Genomic DNA, 20,726 nt, shown 5'->3' with positions numbered 1-20,726 from the left:
AGTTTGACTCTGGCTCTGCGACTTCCCTGTTCCTGTCTGTTAATCTCTATTCAGGTGTGTATTGGGCTCCCTCTGATCTGAAGGTGTTTTTTTTTTTTTTTTTTAGCTGTTAGTAATATGCTTGATTATGTGTAGGACGGTTCTTCCCACAAAACAAAACTACACTCTGTCCTCCTTTGCTAGCTGGCTAACCGCTAACCCTGGCATTATCACATTACTGCCAGGCCCTTTTGTTAAGGGCTGTGTGTGTGTGTGTGTGTGTGTGTGTGTGTGGGGGGGGGGGGGTGTGTGTGTGTGGGTGTGTGTGTGTGTGTGTGTGTGTCAGTGTGTGTAAAAGCAATCGTTGCTGCTGTGCGTCTGTCTCCAGAAGCACAGTCCTGATAAGACACCCCCCCGCATCACCCCCACCACTCCATATTGTACATCCAACACACCTCTGTCAATGCATGTGCACATACATGCATGCAACCTGCGACCAGTACACACATGTGTACACATATGCCCAGCTGCCCATTCCCTACAACACACACGCACACGCGTACACGCCGCACTGGTCCAGTGGGCTAAGCTGGAGAAGGGAGAGTAGGGGGCGTTGAGGGGGGGGCTAAACTAATCCGGCCCACAGAAAGTGGTTTTTGATTATTGCTGACCAGCAAACGCCAGCAGAAAAAAAACCTAGAAGAGCGAAGAGATGGGTAGGGATGGAGGGGACATACGGGGGGTAGAGATAGAGTGTGTTATTAACCCAGTGATTTTCAGATTTTATTTTTTCTTTTCCATTTCTAATCTGTCAGTGATCTCCCGTTCAGCTGTTTGGAGCAACTCTTTGTTCCCTTTATCATCGGATGTAGCTCCATCATTTTCAGGCGTATTCTGTGTCCAAAGCAAATTTCCCCCCCCCCGAGGGGGCAAGGAGGGCAGACATGGACCACTGACTCTCAAATCTGCTCCACTCATACAGTACAGCTTGTCGATTTACTAATTTCTGCATGTTCTGGGACTTTTAGACCATTTTCTTTTGTTGAGACATGTTTTTAGTAATTGATTTTCTAAAGACATATTCCCAAATTCCTGCTGATGCCCTTTTAGGGGGATTTTGATGTTACAACTGCTCTTTTCCTAGGTTTCAAACATTTATTTTGGCACAAACCTCTCATTGATCTATTACTGATACTGATCTAATTAATCTGGATTTCTTTTTAACCTCTTCATGTGCACTTTTTTGTTTCGTCCTTCACTCATTCATTAATTCATGCTTTTATTTTATTCCTCAATTCTCATTTCCCTGAAGCTATAGTGCATGACAGCAGCTTTCACCTCACTTGCCTTTCTTAACCCTCTCTCCAAACCCAAACAATCAGCTTTTTTAAAATTCGTTATCACCATTTATTCCTCTCTCTTTTGCCTCCTTCACCTCTGTCCTCCCTCTACCTATCAGGTTTTAGCCATTCTTCTGCAGAGTGACAGAGGTCATGGATGTGTGTGTGTCTCTTAATGTGTGCGCATTAGCCATTGACTCTGGTTCCTTGTGTTAGTGAGTATGGCTGAAGATAAAGAATATATGAAAGGTTTGTATGAATATGGGGCTGTGTGTGTGTACCTGCACTTTGTGTGTCTATCCAAGAGTGTTTGTTTACTTTATAAATCAATGATTGTATACATACATGCACATATTTATGTATGTGTGTCTATTTGTGTGTCTGTGTGAATGTGTGTAACCCGCCCACCCCCCCCAAGCGCCACGAGAGCTCATTACTGTGCGTCTCTTTGTTGTGGCCCGTAGAGCGTGGCGGACCTTCCCAAAAAATATGCACATCACTAAAACAACAAGCCCGACAGAACAAAACGCACACAGACATTAATAATGGAAGATGAAAAAACAACCTTAGACATCAACAAAAACAGGATGGGGGAAGGACAGCAGAGGCACCAGGGGCTCCAGCCGTGAAAGTGTCAGAGCCCTCGGGTTTTAAAACAGGCCAGGAAGGTGAATCCAAATGAGCGAAACACTGAGATGCTCGCATATCTTTCCCATTCTTCATAAAATATGTTCTAACTTCAAGAATCTCTGTCTTCCTACTATTTTAATTGCCCATTTTCACTGTTTTGTATTTTTGTGTCCAGGTGGTATGTGTGGAGTTGGGCGGGTGTGGTCGTAGGCTCCACAGACATGTAGGTCTCAACAGTGTCCAGGATGTGGCGCTCTGCTGGTGGAACCAGGATGAGTCCAGTGAGGAGCTATGGCCCTGGACTCCCACAGATACACACAGGAATAACCTTGTCCTAATCAGCTGCTCACCTGCTGAAGGCCTGAAGGTACACACACACACACACACACACAGAGCATAGCACAGGTATACTTATGATGGCTACATTAAACACAGGGAATTTCCAACTGTGCATTTCCTAGTACAACTTGTCAAAATTCTATGATAAAGGTTTAGTCAAACCGCTCAAAACTTTAAACCTCTTGTTTGGATTTTAAGACCTTAATAAAGGTTCCAATGAACACCACATGTAAGCAGTCGAACAAACCCTGTATTCATTAAAACAGAGGAAAAGGTTGTGGAATGAAAACTATGAAAGACAATTACCTACAGGGAAACCAGAGCGGTAATGGTCTTTGCTCATTCCAATGTTTTACTGGTTTGGAGAGGGTTAATGAATTGGTCTTGGATGCTTTTGGGGTTACTGCGGGTATATCAGACTTATGTGTGAATACATTTGCAGAAAATGATTACTCCCATCGTTTTCTTGGGAAGAAAGCTCCTACTCCCTGTGGAGCAATTCAAGCATCTTAAGTGATGACTGAGGTTGACATGGCTGGTGGATTTGAGCAGTGACATCACTCACAATCCACCTCACCTACGGGGCATTTAGCTGGTTTCTTCTGACCTGGAGTCACAGTTTTATTCTGAGTTCCTCCTGACAGAACAAGCTCCTGATGCTATATCTAAAGCTGTGTGTGCTTTTATATGCTGTCTCATCTTTCAGTCACTGCCCACAGCACATGACCCTATGTAAGGGTGGGAACAACCAGAAAATCTACACTTTCACCTTCTCTCTCAGCTCTCTTCACTGCAATAGATTGGTGCAGCAGCCACACTGCTGCAGACAATCCATATTTCAGTCTCCTGCTATAGAGTCTTGCTATAGTTGTCCAACATATTGGGTCTGATACAATCACTGGTCATGAGCGTGACATGTATATCGCACAACTGGTTGGCGAGTGCTTCCTGGAGGTTGCTGGCTGTTGCAAACGGTGCTGAGAAAAACATTGTTTTTATTGCTTTGGTCGCTAACAGATTGCAGCGGCTTCCTGTGCTTTGCTTTGCTTTGGATACCTACATATGTGCAAACATTTGCTGACTTCTTGGAAAGGGCGATGCAAACCAACAAATGTTTGCAATGCCAAGACAATACAAGTGGTTGTAGACAAAGCAGAGTCTTCCATGCAAACCACAGGCAAATGCAGCAATAGCAACCAAAGAAATTGCAAGGAGATTTTTCCTGACTGGCTGAGGAGTACACATTTTTCCCTAATCATCAGTGGTTGCCAGAGGGTCACTGACCAGTTTCTAGGCCTGTGTGATTAGGAGCTTAGTCATTTGACCCTACCATGATTGTCACATGCCCAAAATGGTGGACAAATTAAGATCACATGGTTAGTGGTCATGTGTCTGCAAAACCTCAATACTCTTCCCCCACTTAGGAATAGATGCTTAATGTCCTCCACTTGAAGCAACAACTGCTCCCAAACTGCAGTGAGCACCTACAGCCTTCCCTCGCTTCAGACTTGAGGTGCTAATTGTCATCCCCGCCACTTCACCACCAGCAAACCGATCGGGTTTAAGCTGGAAGTCATCAGTCGACATAGCCAACAGAACCAAATCGGAGATGTGATCCTGAGACCCCCACCCTGCCACCGATTAGCTGCACCTAGAATCTCTCTATAAAAGAATCTGTTCACCTCTACAAACCACATATGTCTTTTACCTTAACTTCTTAGTTAAATTACCTGACTACAAGTAGCTTTGAAATAAGTTGCAAAGACATTCATGTTTTCTTAAAGCCTAAAGTGTGATTGATTATTAAGTCCATCTGTTCATGACTGAGATGAAGATTAATTAATCAGTGCAGAAATCCTCATACTTCCTAAGTGTTCACAGTAGATTTTGTATAATGGTAGCTGATGATTTGGCAAGGATGGATGCTCTCATTATTGAACTAGGAATTTTTAGAGGAAGGCTAAGTTGAATTTTAGTAACATGAACACATAATGAAATATAGTAAATACTTATAAAATACTTTTCAGTCTTTATTTGAAGCTCTCAGTATCAGTAACACAAAGTCATCCCATATATTTTTGTAGTTTCACACACAGGGAAGCTTGCAGACACACTCACCAGACACCAGCGAGGGAAAAAGGGGCAACAAAGCTGCTGAATTTGAGGAGAGACCTGTGTTATTCTGGATGGGATTGGGGATGGTGTGTTAGTCACCTCAAGGGTGGTACCTCTGTGTTGCACCTTCATGCATCACCATATGAAAAAAGCAAGAGAGCTAAGCTGTGGTACAGCGTGAAGGAGAACGCCCACACATTCACGCACAGGCTGAAACGCACATCCTCGTGCCCTGTGGCAAAAACCCTACCCATGACCCGATTCTGTGTCAGTGTAGGATTGGCCTCGTGCCGAAAGCAGATGAAAGATCCCAAATTACCAAACCGGGCTTAACTCTAACCCCGGTACGTGTACCTCAGTAAGCATATGCAAAATATTCGCCACACCAAAGAGAGAAGGGAGAAGGAGGAAAAATGAGCGTTACCAATCGCACGCTAGGAAAACAAATTCACGCAGCAGAGAAAGAGGGAGGAATTGGAGGTGTGTGTGGGGGGGGGGGGTGTACATGAATATTGAAATAATCAAAGCAGATGCTGTTTGCTGGTTTTTCTTCTTGTTTTTGGAATGCTCGCCACATTTATCACACTCCTTCACCTAGTTTAGTCTGTGTCTCCTTCAACACCCCCCCCCCCCCCCCCCCCCCCTCATCCTTCTCCTCCTTCCTTCCTCCTCGCTTCAAGAACATTAAAGTCTCTTCATGGGGCTGCGCCATCGCTCTCTAATGAAAGCGTTTGTTGTCATTTTTCAGATGCGCGGTGTGAAATTAAGCGAGCAGTTTATGTAAGAGCCGTAGCGGGAATCAAATGCTGGGCACACATCGGGCGACGCCAGCTACTTCAATCACTTCAAGCTCATATATATGTTCCTTTTGTTCAGTTCGCTATCTGCCGCACTAAGCCAATTTTCTAGCCAGTCTCGGCATTTAAAAAAGTCTGATTTCTTTCCCTATGTGGTCTTAATTCGTATACCCCCCTCACCACCTCCTCCCTCCTCATGCTGATAAGTGGAGCCACGGAACGTGGGGGGGTAAAGAGAGGAAAACATACACAGTTGGTTTTTATGCAGGAGCCAGTTAACATTTTTAATGATCCTTCCTTCATACTTTATACACCCTCCCCCTCCAAACAAACACATAAATCAGCCATTTCCTGGAATTGAATAATCTTAAATGAAGTGAGATGAATGTTTTGTTTGCTTTTGCTTTTTTCCCCCGATTATTTCCAAACACTTTTTTTTTAACTGTATGTCTATCCTGTTATCTGTCACCAAACAGTCTGTAGTTGTTTGATCTGCATTTGTTTGTTGATTTGTGCTGTCTTTTAATTATTTTTTGACTTAAGAGTAGAGCAAAAAAAAAAAAATTCATAGAAATTAAATAATTTCTAATCTATATTTTATTTATTCTTCACTTCAAGAACACTGTGATGAAGAGTAAGGGTGCTTTTGAAGCAAGATTGCTGGCAAGACTTGCTCCTTAAAAATTAAAAGCTGCAGTCTTAATATGAAGAATTAAAGCACGTTTCAGAAATGCACTGCAAAATAATTTGTACCATGAAAGGGTCTGGTGCTGAATCCAAAGTGTCGATTTACCCCCAAGCTCCGCTGCTTTTTAAACATCACACTGGGAGCACTGCTGGTACAGTTTTGCGTCCAGTGAACGATATTCCCTCCGTTATTTTCAGCCGGGGAAGGTATGAGGAATATTTTGGTTCGTAATCCCGCTGTGCCTGTGCATTTTCTCACATCAGTACTTCAACTCTAACCCCAAATCACATACCTAAAACTTCCCCAGTCCCACCCAGCTATCCCCCCTCCGCCTCCCCAAACACCCCTCATCCCTCGACTCTCCTCCAAGTCCCTCCGTCTCTCTCTATCCGTCTCTCCCTGTCTTTCTCTGCTCCGTGAGCTGGAAAATTGGCTTCAAAAGGCCACTGCTGTGAACAAGGGCCAGCCACACAGTTGGGCCCGTCCGCTTTATCTTTCACGCCATGGAGGGGGAAAAAAGGTGCCGGTGAGAGAGAGAGAGGAGAAGAATGGAGAAGAATAGTTTTGACCAGTCACTGAAACCAATAACCAGGAGAAAGCTACTTACTAGAAGTCTTTCTTTCTCTCTCTGTGTCTGTCTCCCTCTCTCCTTGTCTCTGCTCTCTTTGCATCTTTCTCCTCTCTTTATTCTTTTCCATTTCCACTCTTTCTCATCATCTTTTCTACATATTTCTGTCTGCATCCCCTTTTCTCTGTCTCTCGTTTGGACATCTGTTCACTCACTTGCTCACTCTCATTCTTGACCTGATTCATCATTTTTTATTTTATGCTCCCAGATTCAGGGAATGCTGTACATTCACATGCCACAATATACTCTGAAGAGTTCACAGGCAAACAAAGCTTTGCTTTTCTGGACACATTACGACACATCTCTACACCTTTTTTACAGGTCGATTGTTGTTTAAGGGCAGCTTGTTAAAAGAGGTGAAAAAGATTTGGCTTTGTAAATGATGAAGTCCCAGTGATTTGTAAATATTTACTGTGCTATGCTAAGTCTGTTTAAAATCTAAAGAGTAACACATCACCTACATCTTATTGTAGAGATCACACAGCCAACTGCAGGTCAACAGTTTTATCGTTTGTCTTTCTTCCTTTCTGGTCTTTAGAGTAATGTTAGCATTTCAAGATTATATTTTGGCCCTGAAAGGCAGAAACCTCCATAACCCTGCAAGTCTTGAATTTTCTTAAATCTCCTAATCAGTTGTGTTGCCTTCAGGGACATTTTGCTTGACTTTGCTCAGTCCAGATGATGGAATATGAGGCGTACCTTCGACTTAAAGATTACCTGGAGTTACATGCAACTACACTGGCTGTAGGAGTGTGGGTGCTTCTGGCACTGAATGTCACTTTTAGCACTATCAAATGCAACCACTAAAATATTTGAGGCACTATTATACTTAAGGCCAGTAAATACAACATATTTAAATACACAGGTCAATGCATAAAAAAGTGAAATGGTGAAATGACGGCACTCCATGAGAATATTCATTGTAACTATATGAAATACAAAAGAGTGACAGATATATAACCAAACACAGTACTGGAGGGATGGAAGACCACTCTTCCAAGAGATGCTACCCCCTTAATGTTTTGATGAATGTACCAATAATGCACTCTCAACAAATCAGCCAAAAATCTCCTTGAGGTGTCCAACTGGTTTGAGGTCGTAGCATATGCATCACATTAAGATTGGGAAAATGGATGAGACTCAAATAGAGAGAGCGTGATTGTGTGATAAACCTAAAGTCAGAGCATCTTTGTGAGCCCACTAGGGGAATAGTGGGCTCACACTGTGGCAGCTAATCACCTCCTACAGTTTAACGGAGCCATCATCTGCTCACTTCAGCAGTCAACTGTTCAGGATTGCCACTTCTTCTTGATCTTTGTGTTTTTGAACTTCTTAAAACAGCAGTCCCCAACCCCCGGGCCACGGACTGGTACCAGTCTGTGAGTCATTTGGTACTGGGCCACGAGAGTTGAGGCTTGGGAGTGAAATTCATGGTTTTCAGGGTTTCTAACGGTTTTTAGTGTTATTTTTTTTATCGTTTTAATCGCTAACTCGGTTTCCCTGGGTCTTTTCCCGTGTGTTATAAATAAATCTTCTTTTTTTTGGTACAATTACTGGTTTTATTTTGTTGTATTTATCCGCAACACCTTAAAGGGCAGTGCATGGAAAATATTGTCGGACATAAACTGGTCCATGGTGCAAAAAAGGTTGGGGACTGCTGTCTTAAATAACTTAAATATTTTCATTGGTGAGGGGGGGTTATGGGATTATGACCTGCAGCCTCATGGATTGATAGACTCAGGGACTTTTCACAGCCACTGTCTCTATTGAAACACTAGTCAGTTCAGTAGCCTGGATTCTGACTTCCATAATCCACTTTTCTAGTGACTTTAATCTTTTTCTTTTACTTTCTTGATACCAATTCTGAATTAAATGTGCCACAGAGCAGGATTAGATGATGAATATTATGTGCAATGGTGCTAAAGCTGGTTTAATATTTAAACTGTGAATAATGTTGGTCAGAAATATTTATAGAGGGGCTGAGAGTGTAATAAAGCAATTATCATCAGCTGTGTTATGAATATCCCAACTTGGGTTGAACATGCTGTTATTTTCTCACGTCATACATGTTTTTTGTGCACATTGTACATTTTTAAAAATGTAAATAGTGGCTGCTGCAGGTTGAATCCGCCCATGTAGTATTTATTTGTTGGCTCAGAACTTTAGCTGCCTCTGCCCTCTGATCCCTGTTCTTGGAGGGTCATCTGTCAGGTGAAACGGAGCTGAGTCAGCTGCACCTCAGCCCCCCGATGGTGCCATGGTGGCATGCAGGCTCACAGCAGGCAGCGGGCACTAGCAAGCCGGGCATGCGATGAAAAGCTGAAAGGATGCGATGTAGTTGAAGGGTGGGGGGTGTCACGGTTTTTGGCACTGAGGTAGGTCTTATGAGTCCAGCGTTCTGTAGGGTGAATACGATGGACCCTCACCTGCTATGCATTTGTGTGCTAGTTTATTTTCACGCATGTGTCACTTTGCAGAAATTAAGCTATCCAGAGAACTGCACCAGCCCCAGGATACACCACCTTTTACATGAATTGAGCCCCTCTACCCTGCTGCTTCAAATAAACACACACATTCACACGCAGCACCCACCCCCTGGGGTGCAGCAGGAGCTAGCTCTGGGGGATTATAGGGAGGAAAAAAAGCTTTCAGGAGGACAGTCATCTGCTTCTCTCCTGCTGTAGACCATGGGCAGGCAAAAAAAACCTGCCTTCCTCCCTCTAAGTCCCTTTTTGGCAATGCCTGCCAAAAAACTGGGCCGAGCAGCTTTGCAAAAGGAAAGGAAGGCAGGCAGGCAGCCGATCCTTCTTTCTGTCTACACGGCGAAAAGAAATGGGCTCATTTAGCCAAAGCTGCCACGGTCAATGCAGGGCTCTGATAGAGGCTTTGGTAAGGTGAAATCCTTCCTAAAAAGCTCTTTTAGTGACTGTGTAACTGTTGGACTGATGTTTAGTACAGCCTGTGTTCTCCTGTCATCCACGTACTGTTCCAGGTTTCTTGTGGGTGTTTATCGACACTACCACCCGTGACACGGCCTGTCTCCCTCAATGTCAGTGCTTGTTTGCATAGCAGGACCATTGTACCCACGCAAACTGGTTGTAGGCCAGGCAGAAATAATCTACATTTTGCATTTGACCACTGGTCAAAAAAATTCAAGATTTTTTCATGTATCCAGTGAAAAGGGCTCCTTTTCTTGTCATTTGCCATGTCTATTGCTGAGCTCTTGGCTCCTCACACAGGTAAACAGAGGAGGTTGTTTATCATTATGTGCCAAGCCATGGCATGCTTAGGGAGAAGATGTTGTTGACCTTGAGTTAAAATAGAGCTCTTATCATTAGCTGTCTTGATTGACAGCTGGGTGTTTATGAGCAATATGGAAGGCTCCATTTCTTTCATCTCCAGGGGGTTTGGGGCTGCTGCCACGGCATGACTCATTTCTGTCTTTCTCTCACGTGTTCTGTCTTTGTCTCTGCCGTTTTATTCCAAAACAGGTTAGTTCAATAACAGTTGCAGCACAAAACAGGTTTCAAGTTGAAGAGCATGTTAAAACAGCAACAGAAATTAAAAGATCTTTGATGATGAATACAGACTAATAAAAACATTTTTTAAAATACACTTGATCTACAGTAGATGCAGTCCTCTTCCCCTAAAGTTTACAGTAATGTTTTTGTTCCTCGACACTGAGAGAAGACATCATCCTTCAAATCTTGTTTCAGCATGCTGGCATGCCTGTATCAGGAAGGAGGACTATGTTGATTTCAAACTCCACATTGCTCTTCTTGCCCTTTATTACAGTAGCTGTGCTTGATTCACTGTTTAAAATAATCCTCTCCTCATACTGGGCCTTGGTGGCCCCCTACAGTTCATGTCCGGTCTGAAATGTGCTGATTTAAATCCAGTTGTCTTCTGATTGGCTGCCTCTTGTAAACAGAAAGTTTGAACAGCAAATGAGGCGTCTTGGGTCAAGCAAATTATTATTACAAATCATCCTCTGTGAATATGTGTACTTAATTTTCATATATAGATTCCATCTCAGAAAGGAATTTGCCAGACCAAACTGTGAAGCCTCCACTGGGGATGTCTGTAGACAGGCGTACCACGATCCTTCACACATGCTTCCATTTCCTGTGGAAACATTACATGCCAGGATATAGCCGTGCAAAACAAGATTACAAGATCATTTTTCTTCAACTTCGAAATTTCTCTTCATGCCATTATTTCTGAAGCTGTTCCCTTGTCCTCTCTAACTTTTTTCTCCTTCAGGTCCTAAGCTCAGTCCACACTGAAGGCAACCCTCTGGACTGCCGCTTCAGCCTGCTCCAGCCCTACCAGGTCCTAACAGTGGAGTTACCTGCAGGGCCTCAGGGATTCAGAGAGGAGTCCTGGGCTGATACCTGTGTGTATGAATGTGCACGAGGACGCCTGCACCGCCTTTCAGTCACCCGAATCCTGCTGTCATCTCACCCAGTCTCCTGCTCGCGTCACCCCTCTGAGACCACTCTGCTTCTTGGCTTAAGTGATTCCTCCTTAGTCCTGTACGACCAACGACGCGGGATCTCTTTCCTAGCCTCATGCCCCGTGCCGGCCACCCTCCTCGCCTGGCACCCTGCTGGGGCTGTTGTCATGGTAGGGGGAGGACAGGAGGAGCTGATGTGCTTTGATGTGGGCTTGGCACCTGTAAATATGGCGCTCGTATCAGAGGAGGTAGCTTCAGCTCCCACGTTAAGACTAGCTCAGCACCTGCGCTGTTCTGGAGGCCTGGCAGGACTGCAATGGGCGACTGGCTTGGATGGAGGCCCAGAGGGGACAGATATGCTCGCACTTTCTTTTCATGGTGGACCACTGGCAGCTTTGAGATTTAGACTAGGTAGGTAAAATAACATTGGACAAAAAATGGTCTTCTGAAATTATGAGGAATGTTTTGTTATTGTCAATCACCACAATCTTGTATAGGAAAAAAACAAGGGCTATATAAAAGATGCATATTGCTAGTGTGCTGAGACTGTTTGATAAATCTACAAACCATGGATATTGGCTAACTCGTGCTAACTTAACACATAAATTAAATAGCAGAATCTCATGCACTAAAATTCTTCTTGGATGTTAGGACAATTAATGGCACAAAAAGACATAAGCTTCAGATAATTGCTATACAAATGCTCCAAAACAAACCAACACCAGAAAAACTGATTAGAGGAGGCATCTTGTAAGGTTCAACCTCCTCGAAGTGGCCATGCTACTGACTGTAAACCTAAGTCTAAAGTTTAAGGCCTCCGTTTTGGAGGCCTAGAGACTGGTTAATGACCCTCGTGGTAATCACTGGTTGCTCGGGAGAAAAGTGGGTTCCCTGATCAGCTGGTGAGTAGTAAGTTGCCGCAGTCATCTATAGATTGCATAGAAGATGCCAACTTGCCTGCAAACAGCTGGCAACAAAGCTATGTTCAGCTGTCATGGAACTGAAGTGTGCAACGCAAACTGGAAATGGATACCGTTTGCCTGCAGAGTAGAAGTTGCACTTTTTTATATGGTTGCAGGGGTAAAGCACATCTTTCATTTTGAAAGCAAACACAGTGTGAGTTTGAGTATTTGCAGACAAGTCAGTGACTTCCATGCAAGGTACGGTTGACCATAGCAAAAGCAATCACAGGGAGATTCCTGGTACAACACCCCATGTAACTGAGGCCTCAACAAATGTGCTGTAAGGACCCCAAAACCTTTTCTGAACTTTGTAAAGTTCAATATTTTAACTTCTAAGTCATGGAGATTAACTTTTTTTTTTGCAAGTTAGCCTCAAGTGGCCACTCAGGCTATTGCAGTTTTTGACATTTGACCTGCTTTTCAGCCCTGGAGGTTGCCACTTGGAATAAACATGTGTAAAACAGATGGATAATGAGATCCATTTTTCCTGTTTTACCTGTTTTCCTGTTTTGAGTTCTTTGTATTTCTTACTCCTTCTGCCAAGAATAAGTTCCCTCACATTTGTTTAAATTTTACATTACACAGTTCCAAGTAGAAAACACTTCAGGCACAGCCTCCCTTTCCTAATGAAGGTGCCTTCCTCCCTTCAGACACTCTTGCTCTGTTTTGGATCTGAAGCTGTGTCTGAACCCGCCTGTGTGAATAGTGCTGTCAAGCTGGTCGTCCCAGTACCTTTCCACTCCTGAAGGAAGTTAATTTGTTGACAGGCGGGAAGGTTAGCGGGAGTCACGCTCTCAGAGGTCATTCAATAATCGCCCCGGGGCACGAGCCCCCGAGGAGCATTCTGGGATGCATTTTTCCGATAAATCGTTTACAGTGGCTGCAAAGTCCCTCGGGGTCCCCAGATAAAGTTTGCCAATCAAAATTTTTACGAAGCAGCCACCTCACCCTCCGAAGCACACTCACGTATTCAGCATCTTTAATTGTGACTTTGGAAAGAAGATGTGACAGCGGCACGCAACTCTCTACCGAAGTTTGAAAGCAGGAGAGTGAGGGTGGAGGGAGGAAGGTAGTAGAAGTGTGCATTTGAAATGTGTGTTTGAGGGGTGTGTGTGTGTTTGACTGTGTTTGCCTGTGTGCACAGGGAAAGAGGAGGGTGTCTTCCAACAATAGCTTCCGCTCCTCTGATCGTCTGCCAAGTATTTGATGAAGAAAGTCACTGCACGTCTTTTCTCCATGATAATTCTCCCCCTCTTCACACATGTGTGTATTCTTCTATTTCTGTGCTTCTGTTCGTACACACACACACACACACACACACACACACACACACACACACACACACACACACACACACACACACACAGACTTTCACTCCAACTCATTTGTTTGCTTCTTCTCTGTATTGACTTGTTTCATAAGGCCCGCTACATGACAGAAGGAGTGAGTCGTGAGGCGGTTAGGAAGAAAGACTTGGCCAAGCTCCAAGTTCTCTCTTTTCCATAGGAGGCAGCTCTCCCTGGTGCCCCCTCCCACCCCCACCCCCCTGCCTGCACCGAGTTATCTCATCTGGGCACACGTTGGCCATGGCTGGGCCTGCACTGGTACAGGCTGTGGAGGGGCAGACTGGGGAATGTGCTGCACAGCACCCAAGAAAAAATAGCAATTTCTTTTTTTTGTACAGATGGGAAAACAGGGAAATATTAAAGGACAATGATGTAACTGTGTGTGGAGAATGAACCCAAGCTAATGCTTCTTTCATTGGCTATAAAAAAAATTCACTAGGTCATCAAGGTGACTTGGAAGTGAGTTTGTTGATCTGCTGCGCGAGCAGGGTTCATACTCATCTAGCCTGGCATATATTGTTTGTCAAAATTAGTGAGCAGAGTTATCCATCATTTCTAAGATGGGTTTATGGTCTGTCAAAATTACATGTTTGATCGCAACATCAGAAATCCCCACTCGTTTCCAGTGATTTACCCACTGCACACCGTTATTAGCCACCTGTGCAGAGGTGTGAGAGGAACCAGATACATTACTTCACATGCTAGATTTTTTCCTTTTGTTTTTGTATTTGTTGCTCAAGGATTTGTGGCACGTTTCATGTGTGTGACCAAAAGCTACTTCATCATTGTCTTCCCAGAGAGAATGGGCTCTTTGACTTGTTTTTGGAGACAAAAAGTTGATCTTAAAACTGATTAAAACTTGAAGCATAGCCTATCATAGACGTTTTATATGGGTCCCATTGTCCTCAGTTCTGCATGTGTTTCCACAGTGTGGTGGTTATTATATTCAACTGACACCAAACCAGAGATGAAACACAAGCCCACTCATAAGCCAGTGCACTCCTACTGCCAGTACCCAGCATTGATTAATGAGGATGGAGCCATCTGTGGCCAGAAGTACTTACTTGAGTAGGTACTCCAGTAGCTTTACTTAATACTCACTTCTAAAAATAAAATCCACATTTGCCTAATACTGTGCCTGGGTGAAACCCCTAGATTGGTACTAAGGAGCCAAAGTCTGCCAAGGAAATATCCTCCCACACCTTTACACCACCAACAACATCAAACTGACGTTTGACTCAAGCCAGTGTGACCCTACCATCTAAATATTGCAATAGAAATCTAGACTCAACAGACCAGGCAACTTTTTTTCAAATCTTCCTAATGCCTAAATTAATTGACTTGCTGCCATATGATTGGCTGATTTAGATTATTGTGCTAATGTGAAGTTCAGTAGCTAATGAGTTTATGTGACATAATAGTTCCAAGTTAACACGTTTTGGTTTTTTATGTTTTAGACCAAGGTCTTTCATATTTTTAGTCATGTTTATGCTACGTTCTGTGTTTCTCCATGCTGGTGCTGATCTTGTCCTGCTCAGTGTTGTTTGTGCACAGTCAAATAAGTCAGTGTGGACAGGTGTGATCCATTGTCTGCGTCAGCTTAGAGCAGATGTCAGCGCCCAACTCCTGGACTCATACATGCAGTTAAACACATACAGTACCCAAAAATCACACACAAGCAACTTAGCTGATGTATTAGCCACATTAGCCCACTCTTTAGGGGATTTGGTGGTTTGCTAATTGCCAGCTTGTCATTTTAATTGCTCATACCACCCCCCCCCCCCCCCCCCCCCCCGCCCTACAGATACTAATTAGACTAGAATCAGTAGTGAGTTTTTCTTGCCTGCCTGCAGCATGGCCCATTGACAGTACTGCTGTCAGTGATCACCTATTATGCCACTAGCCATGTCCAGAAATTTTGGTAAATATATACACTTTAATACATATACAGCAGAGTGTTAAATGTTGCATGCATGTGAAAAAGGCTAGTTCAGAAGTGAGGTGAAACTACTGTCAGAACATGGTCCTGTACCAACTCGTCTCACGCAAATCAGAATGAGCCAGGGAGTCCTCCATCTGCTGCATTATGTACCTTCGTGATTAAGTGACAATAGAGCATAATTACCCCTGGCATTCAACACCTTCACCTGTATATGTGCTTTGAACTTTAAGAAACAGAGTGAGACACCTCTGCTGCGGTTAAGGGTACAAAATGCCATTCTTCCATTATTCAACATGTTCCTTGTCTGCACAAACAAAAGCACAGTCAGTCATCACTGATCAGAAGGTACAGTCCATCAGAGCAGTCCTCAAATGATCTTAGGGTAAAGGTCACTCTATGTTACAATATTGTTTGCAGTAGCACACAGACACACCCCATAAGAGGCTGGTTACACCCTGAAAAGGTTTCCATTCTGTTAAAGAGCTAAATATTTCAATAACATGTAGGCAAGTTATTTGAACATATGCTAACATGCACTCTGCTCAGTGTTAAAGGATGAGAAGCTTGCTTTTATTTTGCATTTGCACACAGAAACTGATGGACACAAAGTACACATGAAGGCTTGAACACACTTCCTCTCTAATTGATTGACGAGTCGATGCTGGTCTAACAAATCTAGTGCTGCCTCAGAGTCAGAACTGATCCACTGGACACTCACTTAACTTAAGTAACTCCTCCAGGTTATTCTGCACGGTCACAGAATCATTATCACACCAACTGTTAAAGCCTAAAGAGAATTTTCCCTCTTTGTAGCACAGAAAGATGAAAATATACTGTATCATTCAATACTGTGGTGGACTGGTATTCATGAGCTGGGATAGGCCTCCAGCACCCGCGCTACCCTAAATTGGATAAACTGTTAAGGGTATAGATGGAAAGGAAAAGATCAATAATCACATACTGCTCTATCATCAAAATCTTAGAAAAAATATAAATATAGAAACGAAACAAAAAGGTATAAAAATGAAGCAAAAGATAGAAATACTGAATAAATTATTCCTATTTCTGTTGGTTTCTTAATGCAGATCCTTAAAAGTTGTTCTGAATGAATGCAATAAAACACATCTATCTTCTATTTCCCAGGATCCATTAGGGCATAAAGGAGTTGCTGAAAATGATGTGAATCATTTAGTGTGGTCTTCACAATGACCTACAGGACATTTTGTACCATTTTGTTAGACACCATCACCATAACGCCAAATGAGGAAAATCTTTTGAAAAAAACATCTTCCTTTAGCAGCACCTGATTAAACCTCAGTTTCCCAGATATGCATAAATCTTTGCCCTAGAGTTTAAATCTTTTTTCAGTGGTAGTTTTGTCTGAATTTTTGTTTTAGTATGGGACTAGGCTCAAACCATGTATGTGAAACCTATTGTGTCTGCTGGGTTTTCCCTTAATTCAATGCCCATCTAGATCAAAACTGGATTATTTCATAAAAATCTTTTCTTCGTCTTTTCTTAACCACATTATTATTATTTCTTACAAACCTTTCCTCAATATGACAGGAGCTCTCACGGGGGGACAGATGGGTCCAGGGGAGCTGCTGCAGCAGAGGCTACGTTGTGGTCAAGTCAGAGAGGCACTGGGCATACTAGAGGCCATGGACTGGAGCACCATGGGGGATGAGATGTACCGAGGCCTGAGCTCAGTCACTAACCACCTGCTGAGGATGGAGCTGAACCCAGAGAGAGAAGGTGGCTTTGATTGGTTTTACATTTCCTGGTGATGCTTATCAAATCGAAATCGCTGCTTTTCAAATTTCATGAGTCTAACCTAACCTGTCGACTTTCAGTGCTTGAAGATTTTTATTTTTTATTTACCTTTCATTTCGTCTACATTTTGCTGTATTTAGCACCTCCATGGACTAAACCTTATGAATGCTTAGATATATTTGATATATTTGATATATTTTGGATGTTTTTCTTTCAAATCTTAGTTTCCTTTCATTTAGTTGTTAACTTTTGCTTTTAGTTGGCTTTTAGTCAGTGAGCCTTTGATTTGGCACTGTCTCTTATAAAATAAAAAAGTATAAAAATCTCAATTTTGTGCAGAAGAGCAACAAATTTTACATTGTTAGCTTTAGAAACACACATCCTTAAACATTCTTAGCTAATTTCCATGCAAACATCACATGCATTTCCTAATTTTGTGTGTGTTTCTGATCTGTCTGTAGCCCAGCTAGAAGCAGCTCTGGGTGTGTTTTATGCCCCACCTGTGCCTCTCTCTGATACAGTAATACTGGAGTACAGGGAGCCAATCAGCAAGTACGCCCGGCGCTTTTTTCACCACCTCCTCAGGTAACACCACTCACTCTGTGCTGTTGCTGTGGTCTTAATTAAATGGACTGAGGGAGAAATTTACTTTGTGCATGTCCTCAAGGGGTCAAGGACTGTGTTTTGTATAGCTCTCCTGAAATAAAATAAAAAATGTAGACATCTAAAAAGTAAAAGCATTAAGAGTACATTCCTCAATCAGGTTCCAGATCTCTGAAGACTTTGCACAGACAAATACATGCACAGACTATTTTCAAGGGATTACTGGAACATTTAGTGCAGTTTATCAGCACAGGGTGGAGAATCAGAATAAGAAATAATATCCAAAAACCTCTTTCAGAAACAATTTAACACTGCTTATTTCCTTCTCTTTATTGCTATTAAAAATTCTAAAACAGAAATAGCTTTTGAATTTCATTGCACACACATACTGATGCAGCTTTGAGTCATTCATAAGGCAAAGCAGCACGCATGCACCTGTTTAGACTGTTGTTTCATTTTCCCTTCTGCCATGAGAGCCTTTTGAAACGCCTGTTTGACTGAAATAGACCCTGTTGTTCCCACACACTGCTGCTCACTGCTCTCCATCCCGCAATTACCCCCCGCTCCCTCTCCCTCTCTTTCTTTTTCCTCCTCTGTAGCCGAGCTGGAGCGTTGTTTGGCATCCCTCGTCCTCTCCTCTCTTATCACCTACCTGCATTCTTTTTCTCTCCATCAACATCAAATGAAGGAAGGCGCCCCCCGCCCCCCCTCCTTCCCGCACCTCCTCTCTCCGCTTGTGTTTGTTTGTTTCATGTCGGCTGTAGCCGGGGAAAGTTGAGGTGTTTTGTACTGGGAGATACAGCTCTCTCTCCCAGCTTTAATTCTGGATAATAGGAAAAGAGCTCGCTATTCTCAGTTCAATTATTGACAGTGTTGAATGCAGAGGTGCATGTGCATGTCTGTATTGAGGCGTGTGTCTACATGCAGACCAAAGCAAGCACGTAAATGTACCTTAGACTTATTTAACTATGCATTTTCATTCAAAGCATGTATTTTTAGATTGATGATTGTTTTGCTTTCATGTTCAGGGTGTTGTCTTTCTTTTTCACTGTCTCCTTTTTTCTCTGCAGGCACCAGTGTTTCGAGAAGGCCTTCCTCCTCGCTGTAGATTTAGAAGCCAGAGATTTATTCATGGTGAGTAGAAAGAAAATTTCCTTTTATGTGCTTTCTTGAGGGGGAAAAGAGTCACAAAAAGGGTTGTTGACATCAAAACAGAATCCACGAGGAAGCCTTTTTTTTCTTAAATAAAATATGTAATTCCATGGACATTAATTATCAACTAATTTAACAAATGAACTAATGAAAATAGCCAATGATTCAAGGTTTAAAATCATCCATATTTATGGGATTTGGTGCTGCTGATCAGTTATATAGCTCTTTTGAGACCATCTTCCTGTCAAGCCAACTTACTTTAAAGTGAATGCTGCTCACAAACAGACTATTTACCCAACAAGTGGGTTGCTTACAGTCAAAGCTGTGCATCTGAGACGACCATATAAGGATATCCCTCCTGTCTGACATCATGCAGAACCAAAAGTAGAAAGAACTGTGTGAAATTGAGTGTTTAGCAGAATCTGAACCACAAGCTTCTGGCTAACAGGGATTAACAAACTACGGTACACATATAATATCTCTGAAATTTAGAAACCTTTGAGCTAGAGTATAAATTTCAAATTTATATGCCATTGGCTTTTAAATTAAATGATATTTAAAATATGCCAGTGAAAATAGAATGGCATAGCATGTACCACACATGTTTAAAAGATCCCTTTCTTGCAATTTTAGTCCAAATTACCACTGCATGGACTGAATCTGTCATGACGTGTAACATGCTTACCGCCATTTTTCTTCATTCATCAATACTTGTATTTGTTTCGAAATACCTGCTTTATGACATTAAGTATGACACATGTCTGTAGACTATTGTTATACTTTATACTAAGTCTTGTCTTTCTTGGGCACCTTTTATAATGTATTCATTTTCAGCAGTCAGGTTTGAATGATGAAAACTCTGAATCTTTTCTTTTTTGTCTGTTGAAGAAAGTGTTAAAGTGCAAGGAACCCAACTCATAAAAATAGATGAACGGATACCAGTGAATATTTGGAAATTCTTTCTCATAATCACTTATAATATTACAGTAAAAAAGTTGTGAGCTCTGATAACTGTTTGTTTAAGCTTACCTTTATGCCTTTTTTCTCTTAAAAAAATCTGGAATCTGTGCACATGAACCTTTTCATCAGGTCTTCTTAACATGTTTACTGTAGATTATGTTAGTGAAATAAAACATGTTTGGTGTATCTGCTCTAGATGGACTCCTGAGGGTTAGATGTTGACTCATGCGCTATAGGGAGCTTCTCTGCAGCTCTTCCACTGGTATAAAACCTATTATAATTGCTCATTCACTGTTGCACCCTTGTTACTTTCATTTGCACATGACTTGTAACCCATACAAGTGTGTGTGTGTTGCGTGTCAGAGAGCAGGTGTGATCTCAGTATGGGCCTCTATCTTTTCACAACCTCCACGGCCTCAGCTCAGCCTTTTCCTCTCCTCTCATCTTCGCTCTAACTCGTTCTTTCTTCCACTCCACGCTGAAATGCTCCTATGTGTTTGACCCCCTTTTTCATGGGGCCCCTTTTGCTCCATGCTTCACCAACACCCCAGACATTAATACAGACCCTCTTACACACATACACACACTCCTCTTGGTCCCTCAATCACACTGATAGCACTGGTTCCAATTCCCTCCCCACTAAGTAGTGCTGCTGGGAAGCCGAATTGAAAAGGTGGAGTCGAGCCTGTGAACCTTGAAAGAGTGCAAAGGAAAGAGGGGGGCAGAGAGGGGAGGGGAGGAGGCTGTGGTGTAGATGGAAAACTAAATGATAAATGTAACACAAAAATGATGGAAGGGGGAGATGAAACTGTGTCCAGATGAGTGAGAGGGGAGAGAAAGCTGTAATCATAATACATTTCAGTGAAGGGTATGAACTAGCTTCAATGGGTGGAGTCAGTTACAGGACAAATCAGCCCGAGCGGAAGGCGGCCTGTACTGTCAGCAAAGTAGAGGTCAAGAAAATCAGTCCAGAAAGCCTCTGCCATATTTTCCATATAGCTTCATGTACTTTCACA

At 42.7% G+C, this 20,726-nt stretch overlaps 1 protein-coding gene across 2 annotated transcripts in view; it reads left to right on the top strand.

Moving 5' to 3' along the window:
- The window catches only part of wdpcp (WD repeat containing planar cell polarity effector), a 59,864-nt gene that overhangs the window by 18,219 nt on the left and 20,919 nt on the right, over nt 1–20,726 (top strand). For both annotated transcript variants that reach the window (XM_085369047.1, XM_085369046.1), the window contains 5 exons: nt 2,125–2,316; nt 10,780–11,383; nt 16,789–16,977; nt 17,457–17,580; nt 18,669–18,732. In XM_085369047.1, coding sequence (XP_085225173.1) covers nt 2,125–2,316; nt 10,780–11,383; nt 16,789–16,977; nt 17,457–17,580; nt 18,669–18,732 — 1,173 coding nt within the window. The remainder of the gene's footprint in view (nt 1–2,124; nt 2,317–10,779; nt 11,384–16,788; nt 16,978–17,456; nt 17,581–18,668; nt 18,733–20,726) is intronic.

Source organism: Diplotaxodon limnothrissa, linkage group LG13 (genome assembly GCF_057381915.1).
Source record: "Diplotaxodon limnothrissa isolate DT_005_m linkage group LG13, D_limnothrissa_male_GT1.1, whole genome shotgun sequence".
Classification (NCBI taxonomy): domain Eukaryota; kingdom Metazoa; phylum Chordata; class Actinopteri; order Cichliformes; family Cichlidae; genus Diplotaxodon; species Diplotaxodon limnothrissa.
This window is presented reverse-complemented; position numbering and strand designations above follow the sequence as displayed.